The sequence below is a fragment of the Psittacula echo genome, assembly GCF_963264785.1.
Source record: "Psittacula echo genome assembly, chromosome: 13".
Lineage (NCBI taxonomy): Eukaryota > Metazoa > Chordata > Aves > Psittaciformes > Psittacidae > Psittacula > Psittacula echo.
Window position 1 is genome coordinate 1,844,200 of NC_137749.1, and position 14,516 is coordinate 1,858,715.

General features: G+C 45.5%; 1 protein-coding gene across 9 annotated transcripts in view; it reads left to right on the forward strand.

Moving 5' to 3' along the window:
- HECTD4 (HECT domain E3 ubiquitin protein ligase 4) overlaps positions 1 to 14,516 on the forward strand; it is a 71,657-nt gene that overhangs the window by 55,568 nt on the left and 1,573 nt on the right. For 5 of the 9 annotated variants that reach the window (XR_013957955.1, XR_013957956.1, XM_080628936.1 and 2 more), the window contains 16 exons: positions 775 to 954; positions 1,243 to 2,546; positions 4,254 to 4,461; positions 5,265 to 5,488; positions 5,571 to 5,722; positions 5,930 to 6,063; positions 6,911 to 7,034; positions 7,751 to 7,941; positions 8,538 to 8,684; positions 9,368 to 9,487; positions 9,626 to 9,781; positions 11,639 to 11,742; positions 12,569 to 12,790; positions 13,215 to 13,381; positions 13,824 to 14,040; positions 14,162 to 14,384. Coding sequence is in view for 7 of the 9 variants with exons in the window: in XM_080628936.1 (XP_080485062.1) it covers positions 775 to 954; positions 1,243 to 2,546; positions 4,254 to 4,461; positions 5,265 to 5,488; positions 5,571 to 5,722; positions 5,930 to 6,063; positions 6,911 to 7,034; positions 7,751 to 7,941; positions 8,538 to 8,684; positions 9,368 to 9,487; positions 9,626 to 9,781; positions 11,639 to 11,742; positions 12,569 to 12,790; positions 13,215 to 13,381; positions 13,824 to 14,040; positions 14,162 to 14,384 (3,873 nt within the window). In the remaining 2 variants the exon portion in view is untranslated. The remainder of the gene's footprint in view (positions 1 to 774; positions 955 to 1,242; positions 2,547 to 4,253; positions 4,462 to 5,264; positions 5,489 to 5,570; positions 5,723 to 5,929; positions 6,064 to 6,910; positions 7,035 to 7,750; positions 7,942 to 8,537; positions 8,685 to 9,367; positions 9,488 to 9,625; positions 9,782 to 11,638; positions 11,743 to 12,568; positions 12,791 to 13,214; positions 13,382 to 13,823; positions 14,041 to 14,161; positions 14,385 to 14,516) is intronic. The other 4 variants (XM_080628938.1, XM_080628939.1, XM_080628935.1 and 1 more) reach the window with 3 other exon arrangements.

Genomic DNA, 14,516 nt, shown 5'->3' on the forward strand with positions numbered 1-14,516 from the left:
AAAGTGGAACAAGCATCATCATTATATCTGTAGGACCTTCCTATATTGTCACCAGTCCCACCACTGGTTATGACAGCATTTTTGCACAAGATATTAAGAAACATGTCCTAACAGAAATATGCAATCATTCTTAACCAGCAAAGCATGGCTTTATAGACTTTGCGTTCCATCTGACTGATTTTGGTAGTTCTGTTAAATCTGTCAGGATCTGCTTTTGTAAGTAATTGTATAGCCCTTTAATATGCAGAGTAATATACGTGCAGTATAGTAGCACACAGGTAATGCCAGCTTCTCAAGCAGGAGCAATCATTAATACCCTTTTAACTCTTCCAGCATAAGGGGGGAGAGAGCATGATTTATGTAGAGTAGTGAAGGTGACTGAGGGCAATAAGCTCTTAGAACTTTCCATCAGAGGTCCTTAAGTTCTTCTGCTGAGCTACAGCATCTCTGATGCTTTTCTCAGTACTGATCACATGCATCGTACTACAAAAAATGGGCTTGTGAAAGTCTTACGTGTATTTAGATATGTACAGGCTAAAAGCAGTTCTATTTTGTATGTCATGTAAACAAAATAAACTGTACCTTTATTATACTTAATTACAAGTGTATCATTATAGATAAACGTTCCTATTTGTTTATTATAAGGTACTTAATAGAGAAAAATTCTCATTTAGCATAAATTTAGCCTTAAAATATCCTAAAAGCTATGTTAGTGCTTTTACTTTATAAATGCCTGGAGTCATGATAAGTATTGTCTTTAACTTCTTTGCTTAGGAGTATCACCTCCTCCTGGAGCTGTGCTGGTCTTGCATTCTCTTCCACTTGAATTCCCCCTGGCAATGGCATTCACAGAGCAGCTGTTAACTTGGAAATTGGAAGATGGGGATGGAAAATCAGAAGATGAGCTGGATACTATTCCTGCTTCAGTTCTCTTGCAAGTAGTGGAATTTTTAGGTGAGATTGCAGTATTTACTTCATAATAAGCACCAGTAATGTGCTGGTTCAGATGGAAAGTTTGGGAAAAGTGAAAAATTGCAGCAAATATTGAAATGGTCTTCAAACTCCAGATAATCCCTGTCGATAGGCACTTGTTGGAAACGCCTTTCTGTCTGTCTGACTGCTGACATGCAGCCACTGAAACCGCATCTCTTTGTGCTTTTTTTAATGTTACTGTTGCAACTCATATTAAAGCTACTAACAGTGAAATACTGCTGACTCCCATGTCTTATCTTCCACACGCAGGGAACTTTCTCTGGACAACTGACATGGCAGCGTGTGTGAAGGAATTGATATTTCATCTCTTGGCTGAGCTGCTTCGTAAAATTCACAATCTGGAGCAGAAGAAGAATCCAGCAGGATTGTCATCTTCAATTGCCCTCCAGCTGAACCCCTGCCTAGCTATGCTTATGGCCCTGCAGTCAGAGCTTCACAAGCTGTACGATGAAGAAACACAAAACTGGGTGTCTGGAAATGCATGCAGTGGTTCTGGTGTTGGAGTGGCTGATCAAGGAAGATTTTCAACCTACTTCCATGCTCTGATGGAAGTCTGCCTTGCTGTAGCAGAAGTAACGTTACCTATCAATATGAGCGTAACAGCTAATGTGATGTCTTCAACAAGTGCCCCAAATCTTAGTGACTCTTCATCCTCCTCTTCATCCTCTCCAGGACAAACACCACAGAGTCCAAGCTTGCTGTCAAAGAGGAAGAAGGTCAAAATGAAGCGGGAGAAGACATCGTCTTCAGGCAAACGGTCTTCATCCAGAGCAGCTGACACGGATGCTGCAATCCTCAGTATAGGAGGAAGCAAGCCTGAGGATATGTTATGGTTTCATAGAGCACTGACTCTGCTTATAATTCTCAGACACCTAACTAAGAAGGATCCGCAAGGATTGGGAGTGACAAATGATGCTGTAGCAGATGCATGTCAAGCACTGGTAGGTCCCACAGCTCACAGCCGCTTGCTTGTCATTTCTGGGATACCAACTCACTTGGAGGAGAGCACTGTCAGAAGTGCCATCAGAAAAGCATGTAATGCACATGGTGGAGTCTTCAAAGATGAGATCTACATCCCTCTGCAGGAGGAGGATCCCAAAAAGATTAAGGACAAAGCAGAAGGAGGAGAATGCAGAACTGAACTGGAAAAACCAACTGTTTCCAGTAGTGCAGACAGTCTGGATATCAGCAGCTCCAGCAGTGTCACCCCTGCCATGAGTGTCAGTGCTTCCGCATCCACCAGCCAGGCTTCCCTCTGCAGCTCACAGGACATATCTCGGACCGTTAGTGATATCTCAGTTGACCAGTTTCAAGCTGGACTGGAACTGGCCATCCCACCAGGATTGCTAGAGCCACATGTTGTTTCCAGCCAGGAGAGTTTGGATCTTTCCCACTGCAGTACTGGCAGCCTTGGCAGCCTCGGCAGCCTTGGGGAGCCACTGGACAATGTAGAAACAGCGTCTGTGTCTGATGTGGGATCCATGTACACAGTCACATCTCTGGACAACCAGCCACTGCTGTCACGGCCAATCAAAGGTTTTGCTGTAGTGGAGGTAATGGCTTCTATCAAGAGGGGGTGTCTTGGGTCAGTTTTTTCTGAAAGAATAAGAACTGATTCTAGTAACTGTTTTTTTAACCTCTGGTTTTGAGAAACACTGTAGTTTTGTGGTTTGTGTGCCACGCTGTGAGCTGACTGTTGTATGTTTCCTTCTGGAAAGATTCTTCTGCTTGACTGAGGCCACAGCTTGAGTGATGGAGAGTGAAAGGCTCTGTTAGCACCGCTGAGGTGCAGCTCAGCAGAGGTCGTGGGTACAGAATACACGTATGTGCATGTGAGACTAAGAAGACCGGGAATTCTCATCTTGGTCAGGATGGCTGAGGAACACAGAACTCCATTCTGCATTGAATTTCTCTGTACCATTCAGTCTTAGGAGCATTCACTGCCTCTCAAAGGACAGAGGGGACCTAGTAGTGGGGTTACCAAGTGGCAATTTTAAACCAGAAGGAAGTGCTCCTGCATGACCCAAGCTGTAGAGCTTGTTGTCACAAGCTGTTGCAGAAGCCAAGAGTATAAATTAATTCCTAAGAGATTAAGTTCATGGAGGATGTGCAAATTGGAAGCTCTTAAGCACAGCAGTCACTGCAGCCTTCAATTCAGGAAATCTTTAAACTGATTTCTGGAGGCTGAGGGAATATATAAAGGAAAAGATCTATTAATTTCCTCTTTCATATAAAACTTGCTTCAAAGATTTGCTACTGGACATTACTGGAGATTAAGTTAGAGATAAGTGGCCCTTTAATTTGACCAGCAAGGCAATTATTTAATGTTTAATGACTACATTCTCGCATATTAAACCAGCTACAGATTCCTCTATGAAGTTACTTTAGGAGACATGATTATGTCGATGGCTGGTTCCAAATTAATTTTTCAAAGCACTGTGAGTGCGTGTCATTGATGCCAGATCACTCCAGGTTTTCAGCTACGCATAAGAACCCTTCCTCCCTGTTGTTACACAGACTGCATGCTGCAGCTTTATCTGGAGCTCACATAAGCACAGCCATTTCTGATAGCTTGTGAATGTAGAGAGCCGTTTCTGCGTAGTCTGGGATTGTATCTGTTTTGCTTTTAGAAGAAAAGGAGTTTATTCAGATAGAAAACCTTCAGCTGCTATTCTTGAGCTATTAATTGAAATGAAGACACCAGACTTGAAGTAAACCATGAAGTGTGTACAGAAAGCTGTCAGCATGTTCACATTGAAACCTACTCCAAGTCTGTAGCTGTTCTGATAATGATGCATGGTGGTTATTCTTGGAATCAAAGGATGTTATTGTTCCTGTTCCCAAGTTGTGCAGCTGAGACTTCAAGGCCTGTGCTAATTTAAATACACTTTTCTAAGTGGAGAATCAAAGCAAGGACAGCAGAATTGCAGATAATGACAGGTTACCTACCTGAAACTTTCAACTTCCTATCTGCTGTTTCTAAGGGATGTCTCCAGACAGAGAGATGGAATAGCTGGTTCAGAGCCGTGCCTGATTAACTCATAGCATGGTGATTTCAGTAGCCAGGTGTTCTTAAAACGATGCTTTCTAGGCTGAACCTGAATTCTGGTATTGAATTATTGCTATAGAAGAATGCTGGAAGAGATGTAAGAGTGATTGTTTACTTGGGAAGAGGAGAATGTATAAGACCCAAATTGATACAAATAGAAGTTCCTTTGCTGTGTCAGAATTCCGGGTAACTCATTTCATTATTTGTACAGATAAGGTCAAGAGCTAAAATAGAGAAAATCCGAGCCAGTCTGTTTAATAGCAGTGACCTCATTGGTTTGTCAAGTCTCGATGGTGAAGATGAACTGATGGAAATGTCAACTGAAGAGATTTTAACTGTTTCTACTGTAAATCAGAGCTTATTTGACACACAAGGGAGCCCAGCACTAGAAGATTATTTCAATGATAAGTCAATAAAAGGTAGGTGGTTTTCATATTGGCATTTATCTCATTTATGCATGTTGAGGGGGGGGACATACAGGGCTCAGATTTTTCTTCCTACTGTAAATCCAGTGTGAGTCATTCACTGATGGGTGACATTGAGGGGGAGCCAAGGAGTAAGTTTAATTTCACAGCACGTTTCCTCCCTCTCATCAGCCGGCAAGCAGCTATCTGCAATCTGAACATTGCTCAGCTGTCCTCACAGCTAATCAAACAGAACTAAAAACCCTAAAAACCCCACGAGAACCTCCCCAACAACCCCCAAAATCTACTGACTGGGTTGGTTAGTAGCGTTTTTTAGACACAGCATAATTTTAGAGTAGAAACTGTTGCAATAGAGCAGTTAGTATTTTATATTCTCTTAACAACATGAAAGCTATACAGCCCCAATACACCTGGCGTGGGCCAGAACCCTGAATCAGAGGAGAGAGGAGGATTAATAGTTACAGGAAGTTCTATTGACTGCTTGTTCAATTGATAGTCAGGGTGTACCTCCACAATGTCATTTTTATACTGGCATCATAAAGAAGCTACTTTTTTCATTACCACTAAAGTACTCAAATAATAATTACAGTATGTGGCCAAAGCAGGAGAAAGCATTCAGTTCTCTTTCATAAATGGGGTATTAGACTGCAGAAAGGTCAGGTCTGCAGGGCTACTTCTCAGTGATGTTCTCAGAGCCAATGGCGTTCAGCTCAATGCAAAATGCTTGTTCACATTTCAAGTTCTAAGCAGTTGTCTGTGGCATTTTGTACCATATTGCCTTTGTTTTTAATACTTAGGTGAGAAACTGGTGCCAGGAGCTCGGGAAGTCCTCACAGAAATCTTTAAAAGCTGTGTCCATTCTGAGCAAATGCTGAGCCTAACTCCAGCCAAACCCATTAAGGTCGCTGATATCTATCTTAGCAAAGAGCAGATAAATTCTCAGACTCCTGGAAACCTTCTTCACTTGTTCTTCACAAATGTCCGCCCTCCAAAGAAGGTGCTGGAGGACCAGCTTACTCAGGTAGTGCTTGGAAATGCTTTTTCAGCATCTTTCTTGTGTTAGTTGAAAGCATTGGGTAATTATTCACTTTCTGTCTTGGAAGATTTTAAGGAAATATGGTGTGCCCAAGCCAAAATTTGACAAGAGCAAGTACAACAAAGCAGGCAAAGAACAGCACCCAGTGAAGGTTGTGAGCACCAAGCGCCCGGTTACTAAACCACCTACAAAGGAGAAGTCTATGCTCAACAGCGTCAGGTTGGTGCCTTCAGCCTTTTGACAGTTGCAACGTGTTTGATTTCCCTTCAGGAATCCAGTTTTTTATTCCCTCCCTCTCTGTATTCCAATGTATGGATTGGAAGAGAGAAATGTAACATTGAGATTATGGAAGACCTTCAAGGAACATTTTGGTTTCTTGAACAGATCAAAGAAAGCTTGCATCCTAACATTCCATTTGTCCCTCAGCCGAACAGCCTTAAGTGAGAAGAAACCTACTGTAAAGCCCAAATCTCCTGAGAAGAGCAAACCTGAAGAGAAGGACCCTGAAAAGTCTCCCACAAAGAAACAAGAAGGTAGCAGCTGTATGGAGTTCTTCTGTGGTATTACATTGAAATACATTTTTTGTGTTGATATGCTTATATGATGTCGTGATAGATTTGGTTTGTCCTTGGTTTTAATGAGGCCAACGTAATTACTTTAGTGATTTAAAATGCTGCTTTGATTTGTATATCTAAATCTGGACTCAACGTAAGTGAAGGCAAACTGTGCTCATGTCATTCATGCAACAGTGTGCGTAGGCCATGCGAGTGCATTGGTGGGGAACTGACTTTCCAAGAGTTTCGAGGCTTGTTTTGTACAGGGGGGGATTAGGATATCATGGGCTTGAACTAGGTGGGTTTAAATCATGTTTCTCAACTTAGATAGAAAAATTATAAAGTTACAAGAGGAAAATTGGATGAAAGAGAAGCTTCAGGTGCCTCATAACTACTCTGTCCACGGAGGAAATGGCACAGGCATGCCATGACACGGAGAAGTTCCAGGTTCTCGCTTGATATTTGTTTCCCTAGTCAGGTAGGAGAGTGAATAGGCACAAGCTTGGACTCTGCTCTCCATTGTAGGAAATGCCAGGTTAGTTCAGAAGAGAGGAATTTCAGCATTCAGCCAAGTACTGATTCTTGATACCTGGTTAGGTGCATCGGTGGAGCTGTTCCAGAGGGCAGCTGGGGAATTGGTGTCCTTGAAAGGAAAGAATGAGCAGCCTTTACCAAAGGCCAGATTGGACCTGAATAACATGGTTAGAACTACTGGAGAGAGCAGCCATGGTGGGATGGGTAGAACGAGGAGAAAGCTGGCAGGTGACACCTCATAGGCAAACCATTTTCCTATGTGGTGTGTAAACTCTCTAGTAAGTCATTAACTCTTTGATGGTTGTATCTTTGCTGTCAGTTCCTGAGGAGAAGTATTTGACCCTGGATGGATTTCACAGATTTGTGGTTGACCGATCTAAGCAGGACATCCGTAGTGTGTGGAGAGCTATTCTGTCCTGTGGATATGATCTGCATTTTGAAAGGTGGGGTTTGCAAGTCGTTTTGTAAAGGTGATACTGATTCATTGTGCTGACTCAATCCCAAATGTTCCTGCTCCGAGGAGCTTTAACCAGTGTGTGGTTGTTTTCTTAAAACATGCTTAAAAAGTCACTGCTGTCCAAATGCAGGTTCTGACTTTCTTGTATGCAACATAGCTAACAAAATCATATGCCACGCTGTCCTTCATAGCTTCCAAATGGACAATACATTGGCGTGGTGAGCATTGTAGATCATCTGTCTGTGGTTTTCTTCCACAACAGCTTTCTATTCCATGCACTGGGTGGTTGTTTAAACTGGCAGTGCTGCTGCTGGGTCAGTGGTAATGTAGAAGAGGGCACAGTTATTTCCTTGTTAATATTGTACAGGAAGAAAGTCCCTTAAATGAATCCTCCTTATCTCCCTGTGTCAAGCCACAAGCTAATTGCCACATCCCCTTCTCCTTTATCTGCTTCAGAGCATAAAGAAGATAGTGCAGTGAGTGAGCTTAATGGGCAGTTCCTTTTGTCTTATTAATTAGTAACAATGAGGCAAAGCAGATGATAAATCAGTTCTTATTCTCAAGCTGGAATTTCTGTAAGGAAACAGCTCTGCTTAAGGAACGGGGAGAGAAGCAGAACAAGCCTGCTGTTGTGCTCAACTTGCTCTTAGTAGGCAGTACTGCAGTTAGGCTTCAACAGGTCTTACACCTTTTATGTTTCAGGTGTGCCTGCGTTGATGCAAGACATGCTCAGAAAGCATCCCGCAAATGGACCCTGGAAATGGATGTAGCCCTTGTCCAGTACATTAACAGGCTTTGTCGTCACCTTGCCATTACACCAGCACGACTCCATCCCCATGAAGTTTATTTGGATCCAGCTGATGCAGCAGATCCTAGAATTTCCTGTCTGTTGAGTATGTGTGGATGGTTTGCATAGGGGCTTTCCTCACTGGAAGAGCTGGGTAGTGCTCCTGAACAACCTGGCTGTCGCTCAGGCAGCTGAAATGTTCCTTTGGAGGTTGCAGGTTGGACTCTGTGGGCCGAGGGGAACACTGAGTCTGGGTCTTCTCCCTCCCTGGGTGTGCTTGGGCACTGTGGTGCCTTTGGCAGCATTGTTAGAAACACACTGTGCTGTTCTCTGCTCTCCAAGCACAAATCCTAGATCAGGGTGGAGGAGGAAGTTACCTGGTGAGTTCAGCTTGGAGGGGGAAGGAAGGTTGGGTTTCAAGTCTGGACCTAGGCAGGCTTTATTCACCTAAATCCTGTTCTAAGCACTAAGTTCCCTTAAAACAATCTCCAGATAATGCAAATTCAGTGATGCTAAAAGACACCCAGAGACTCAAGATCCAGGAGGGAATATCGTGGATCATGGCTGTTCTTGCATCTTCAGTCCCCTTGTTGACGTGCAGGCATCAGCAGGAGGCTTGTGCGGCTCCTGGAGTGAATCTGCAGGGAAGGTGGCTTTGCAGCAGGTAGGGAATTCTTTCTGACTGGATGTTTCCCACCTCAGATGTTCCTGTTGAAAGCCTACGCCTGCGGTTTGCACTGCTCCAGTCTCTCAACACAACCTTGGAGACGTTCTTCCTGCCGCTGGTGGAGCTTCGGCAGACAGAGATGTACGTGAACAGCATCGCTGCACTGCTGCAGGAGGCCAAAGGTCAGATCCTGGGGAACGTGATCTGTTGGCATCCTCCTTGTCATTGAAGTTGTAGAATTAGATCAAGGAAATTCTTATCAAGCATCAGTATTTAAAGTCTTTTTTACAAGCCTCCATTAACAACGAAACCAGGATTTAGGTCATTACATTTCCAAAACTCATTTTCTTCTGGAGAAGTAAATGTAGAATTCACCAGAGGCATCAGTGTCTGTAAGTGGCTTTTATATTGGCCCACCGAGAAAAACACCTTATAAACCCAGCAAGGGGAAGTGAAGAATATTCAGGGATTTGTCTTTATAGAGCCTCTATTTATGGTGCAATGTGACAGCCCTGGTTTCTCTCCTGTTTTGTTGCCTCTACCATTACTGTCAAAGCATCTCAGATTCCTGAGAGCTGTTTGGCAAAGTGCTTCTGATTTACAGAAATTCACTCTGCTTTCTGGTGGGGTTACTGGGATCTATTTATATACCCTTAGAATTGTGTCCAGCAGTGCTCAAACCCACTGCACTTCTTCTGGTAAATACCAGTAACACATACTTCAAGTGAAAAAGATGTGGATTAGCCACATCTGACCCACCGGGTGAAGGTGGAACTATTGTTCGGCCATTGTCCACTAGAGAGTTTCAGAAAACAAGAGTGTAGAAGGATAAATGAACTGCACTGAAATGTGTTCATTTCTTTAGGTTTAATCTTTTATGACACAAAAGTGACTGTAATGAACAGAGTGCTGAATGCCACTGTGCAAAGAACTGCCGATCACGCAGCTCCAGAAATCACCCTGGATCCCTTGGAAATCGTTGGAGGTATGGGAAACATCGCTCCTGTTCAGAACCCGTTTGAACCCATTGCAACCAGTTGGGTCTGTTTTTAACCTAGTGTGGGTATTGGTGCAAACTCCTCTGCGTATGAGGATTGTAATTGTACCTTTCCTTTGTAACCAGGGGAGATCCGTTCCTCAGAGAACTCCTACTTCTGCCAGGCTGCACGGCAGCTCGCCTGCGTGCCATCCTCACAGCTCTGCGTCAAACTGGCCAGCGGGGGAGACCCTACCTATGCTTTCAACATCCGCTTCACAGGGGAAGAGGTCCATGGAACAAGTGAGTTGAGATCCAAGTGATTGGTGACATCGGGTACAGCCATGAGAACTGGCTCCAGGTGGAAGCCAAGTCTTCACCAGAACGTGGCTCATGTTAACTCCTCCAGAGCAGCGTTACCCTTGTGGCGTTTGTAGTCTTGCAGATGGAAAAGAGTGAAGCTTCCGAGAATTCAGCAAGCCAGGTGGTTCATTTCTATCTTTGCTAATACAGCAGGAAGTGTGGCTGCAGCTCCGACTGCAGCAAGTAAAGAACGTAATAATACGTTGTTAAAAGCATTTAGGAAGAATGTCTCTTCAGGTGGCTTTGATGCTTGGCCGTGGTAAACCCACACTGTGCTGACAACAAAGATGATTGGGGTTTTTTTTAAGCACTTCCTTGTTAGCAGTGAGCTGGGTAACATCACTGTGGTTTTTATGGTTAAAGTGATGTGAGGTTGTGTAGCCACTAGGTTAAGGTGCCATTAGGTACTAGTATAAGGTGCATTACGTAATGTAGCCATCAGGGAATAGAAGAGCATTAACAACTAAAAATGTCCAAGCGAAGTGGTTTTGAGAATTGCTTTCAACTTGCCTTCAGAAGTATGAACTTCTGCCTGTCCCGGCCAAGCTGAAGAGACAGAAATGGGAATTGAGTGTGATCAGGGGGTTGTTGCTTTCGAAACTGCCCTTAATTTTTGCATCTTCCTCTTTCTCATGAGGAGATGCACAGCATTTCCTGTAATCACATAAATAACCTCCACGTGACTGGTTGAAAGAATGAGCCTCATAAAGGAGCAGACCATTAACTGCCCTGATTTCACTGACCCTCCATGGACAGGCTTCTTGTGACCCAGGAGCACTGCTCTGCCACAGAAAGCATTGAGCAAGAATCGTGCTTTATTCCACGAGATTGTTGTATCTTCTCCTGACTCTGTTTTCATTTGTGAGGTTTCATTTTGTAAGATAATCTTGACATGGATGCTGTCCAGCTCCCTTTAGATACCGACTCCTTTTGGGGTTGCAGGCTCCCTTGCATCAACATGGGTTGATCTGCTCCAGGAAGAGACTTGATTCAAACAAGAGCTGAGAAAACATTGCTTTGCAGATCTGGTGAATAATAGATAGGGTATCAAAGCAGGTATCAGCTGTGTCACAGAAAATGGACCGCTGCTTGCCCAGTTAGTGCAGCCTCTGCGTGCTGGTGGGAAGAGCTTCCTTAGGGGATTCATGAGGGCACATGGGGTTAGAGAAGAAAAGCCCAAAATGAGTTTTGTGTTGCCATGTAGTGTCATCTGTCAGTTGTGTAAAGAAAACTCCTCCGTGAGCACCCATTAGCTGAACAAGGGGCTCTTTGATGCCTTCTCCCAAGGGGAATTCTGTTCTTTTAAGGTCTGTAGTGCTTATTGACAGTATATATATGGAGATAAATGTTACCTCTACAGCTCAGCATCTGTAATGAGTTCTGAGGCATTGCCGCAGTGCAGTGAGCTTGGAAAGACTCCGTTGTGATGAAGACAGCACCATTCATCTTCTAATCAAGTAACAAATTCCATTTGCAGCCCAACTGGTGTAACAAATGTTGGTGCTAATCTTGCACAGGGTGCTGGAAGACAAAGCAGCACTTAGGAGTGCAGCAGGAAGCAGTTCAATGGGTATTCATTACATGTATTTAGACCATTTATGTGTGGACTTGCACGTGAGTAGTGAGCTGGTGTGGCTGGCATCTACCCCAGCCTCGATTAAGCCATGTGTCTGTGCATCCAGAGGTGAAGTGTGTGATCTGAGGCTTGAAACATGATTTCAGGAATGGCAGATTCTGGGCTGAAAGGCAGTGAAGGAGGCTGAGGGCATTTCATGACTTTGCCCCTCTCTCTTGCAGGTGGATCCTTCCGTCACTTCCTTTGGCAAGTCTGTAAAGAGCTGCAGAGCTCCTCACTCTCCCTGCTCCTCTTGTGCCCCAGCTCTGCAGTCAATAAGAATAAGGTGTGATAATCTCAGTGCAAGAAATGAACTTGCTTTTCTCTCTTTGAATGCACGTGTTTGAACTGGAGTAGAACACAGTCAGTGATAGAGAGAAGCTTCAAGTCCATTTCACCTGGTCCTGCAGGTCCTTGAAGAAGCAGCCATGGAGTCAAAGCTGCAAAGTGGAGCAGAATTAAGACTCCCAGGTGAAGCTTACTTAGGGTGAATCTGGTTCAGTTGTCTGAGTTAGAGGTTGTCTGTCCCAAGCTAGTGAAGTCATATTCTGCTGGTATTACTCTGCAGTGTCACCAGGGAAGTCAGTTGCATTGCTGGTAGAATAAGATGCTCCATCTGAGCTATTTAATGCATATTTAGTGCAGTAGATGTATTACAGAAACACGATAAAGCTTATGGCCCAAAGACTTTACAGTAGTTGAGGTATAGTTCCTTCCTAGGGATGCTCAGAGCAAGAAAGAGATCATTCCCCTCTGCTTAAGACCCTGCTACATGGCAAACCTGGCTTTGATGTCCAGGCTGTATCTCGAGAACATTCCACAGCTGAAATACTTAGATACCAAACTGGAAATACAAATACAGAGAAGTCCTGTGATTGCTGCTTAACAGCTTGTGACTGTGGGGCCCTCGAGGACACCAGCTCTATTTCTATCTATTGCTTTTGACCAGTAAGTGATAACATGATACAATCTCACTGTATAAGTGAGACAGGCTCCATGCTGCACTGAGCAAATCCGTTTGTGGCCCAAAAGGGCAATGTCCTTCTGCGGGCAGTGTTCCTCACGCTCAGATCCGGGTTTCACAAGCCTGGTAACCTGCTCTGTTCTCTCAGGGCAAGTACATCCTGACTCCCAGCCCCATCACCTATGCGGAGGAGCAGCTCTTCCACTTCTTTGGGCAGCTCTTGGGTATTGCAATCCGAGCAGACGTTCCTCTGCCGCTTGACCTCCTGCCCTCCTTCTGGAAGACCCTGGTGGGAGAGCCACTGGATGCAGACGTTGATCTCCAGGAAGCTGACATCCTCACCTACAACTACGTCAAGAAGTTTGAGAACGTGAGTCACCTTCTTCCTCTCCGCTCCTTCTTTCCACACGAGCCCATTGCTCCAGTAGGCACTGATGGTCCTGCCTGCCCAATGTGGAAGCCATTGGCTTCACAGCCGGCAGCTGGTTTTCATGTGAGCAGGGTCCTGAAGGGTTTTGACTCCTCCTGGATGCAGGATTTTACATCCTGATGGCTTAGAAAAGCTGCTCAGTCTCCTCCAATGCCAGGCACAGCAGAGCTCAGGCTTCTCAAGTGTTTACTGGAGCTTGCCCATGATAAACCAGTAAAGAACCACCAGAGCCATCACTGGCCTTCACTGTCCACAGTGCCTCCAAATGACGCAGCGAGTGCACTTTGTACGCTGTAGTGACCCCATGAGACCAGCGCAGTGCAGTGTGCTGGGTGGCAGATCCCTGTCCTGTGTTTCATGACAGATAAATGACGAGACAGAGCTGGAAGCTCTGTGTGCAGAAATTGCTTCCCAGCATCTGGCAACGGAGAGCCCCGACTGCCCTAACAAACCCTGCTGCAAGTTCACCTACCTGACCATGACAGGGGAGGAGGTGGAGCTGTGTCCACGAGGCCGGCACATTCCCGTGGGGTAAGTAACAGCAGTGTCCTCCTTGGCAGGATGCTGCACTGGGTTACATGGGAAAGAAGCATTTCTGGAATTGTTTTCCAAGCACCAGGCTCTCCAGAGGTGCTTTTGCGATGAGCTGAAGGCTGGAAGGATCTGGGAAGGCTTTACAATTGGCACGAATGTGGAAGCACTGGTGCCATTTACTGCCTTTTGCTCTATAGAGGCAGGTGAAGGGTAGTGCTGCTCCACTTCGTGTAGGTGTCAGCAAGCACCCACAGGTACGAGGGGTGTGAGAAATGGGTGAGTGTGAGAGGAGGAAAGAGGAATTAAATTGGGAAGCATCAGGATGCACTTACCTTAATGCTCACTCCTGGTTATTCACAAGCACAGACTCCCCATAAGGCTTCTGTCTGTAGCAGTGTGGGGCAAGGCAGGAGGGCTCCAAGGCGCTCTCCTTTCCCAGCCTGAATCCCTGCCCTTGCAGGTGGGAGAACAAGGACGTGTACGCGACAGCGATCAGGAGCCTTCGGATGCGGGAGCTGCAGACACCGGAGTGCATGACTGCGGTGCGCGCTGGCCTGGGCTCCATCATCCCCCTGCAGCTCCTGACCACGCTGACTCCTCTGGAGATGGAGCTGAGGACCTGTGGGCTTCCCTACATCAACCTGGAGTTCCTCAAGGTGAGCAGAGCTGCAGCTTCTGTGGCCAAAGGTGTCTGCCCTCCCCTTCCAAGCCTTTGAAGTGTAAGTGGGGAAGGTTTCCGAAGGGAGAAGAAGGGAACATCCTGCTCTTTCCCCGCAGGCACACACCATGTACCAGGTGGGCTTGATGGAGACCGACCAGCACATCGAGTTCTTCTGGAGCGCGCTGGAGATGTTCACGCAGGAGGAGCTCTGCAAGTTCATCAAGTTCGCCTGCAACCAGGAGCGAATCCCCTTCACGTGCCCATGCAAGGATGGGGGCCCCGACACTGCCCATGTCCCCCCATACCCCATGAAAATTGCCCCCCCTGATGGAGCTGCAGGTGAGTGACCAGGGGCTGCCAGGGAGAGAATCCATCCTGCTCACAGCTCAACTGTTCTCCACTCAAACTGGTGTCTCATGCGCAATGACTGGCACATGGGGACAGGCCAAGGGCAGTGGCTTTAACCTGCCA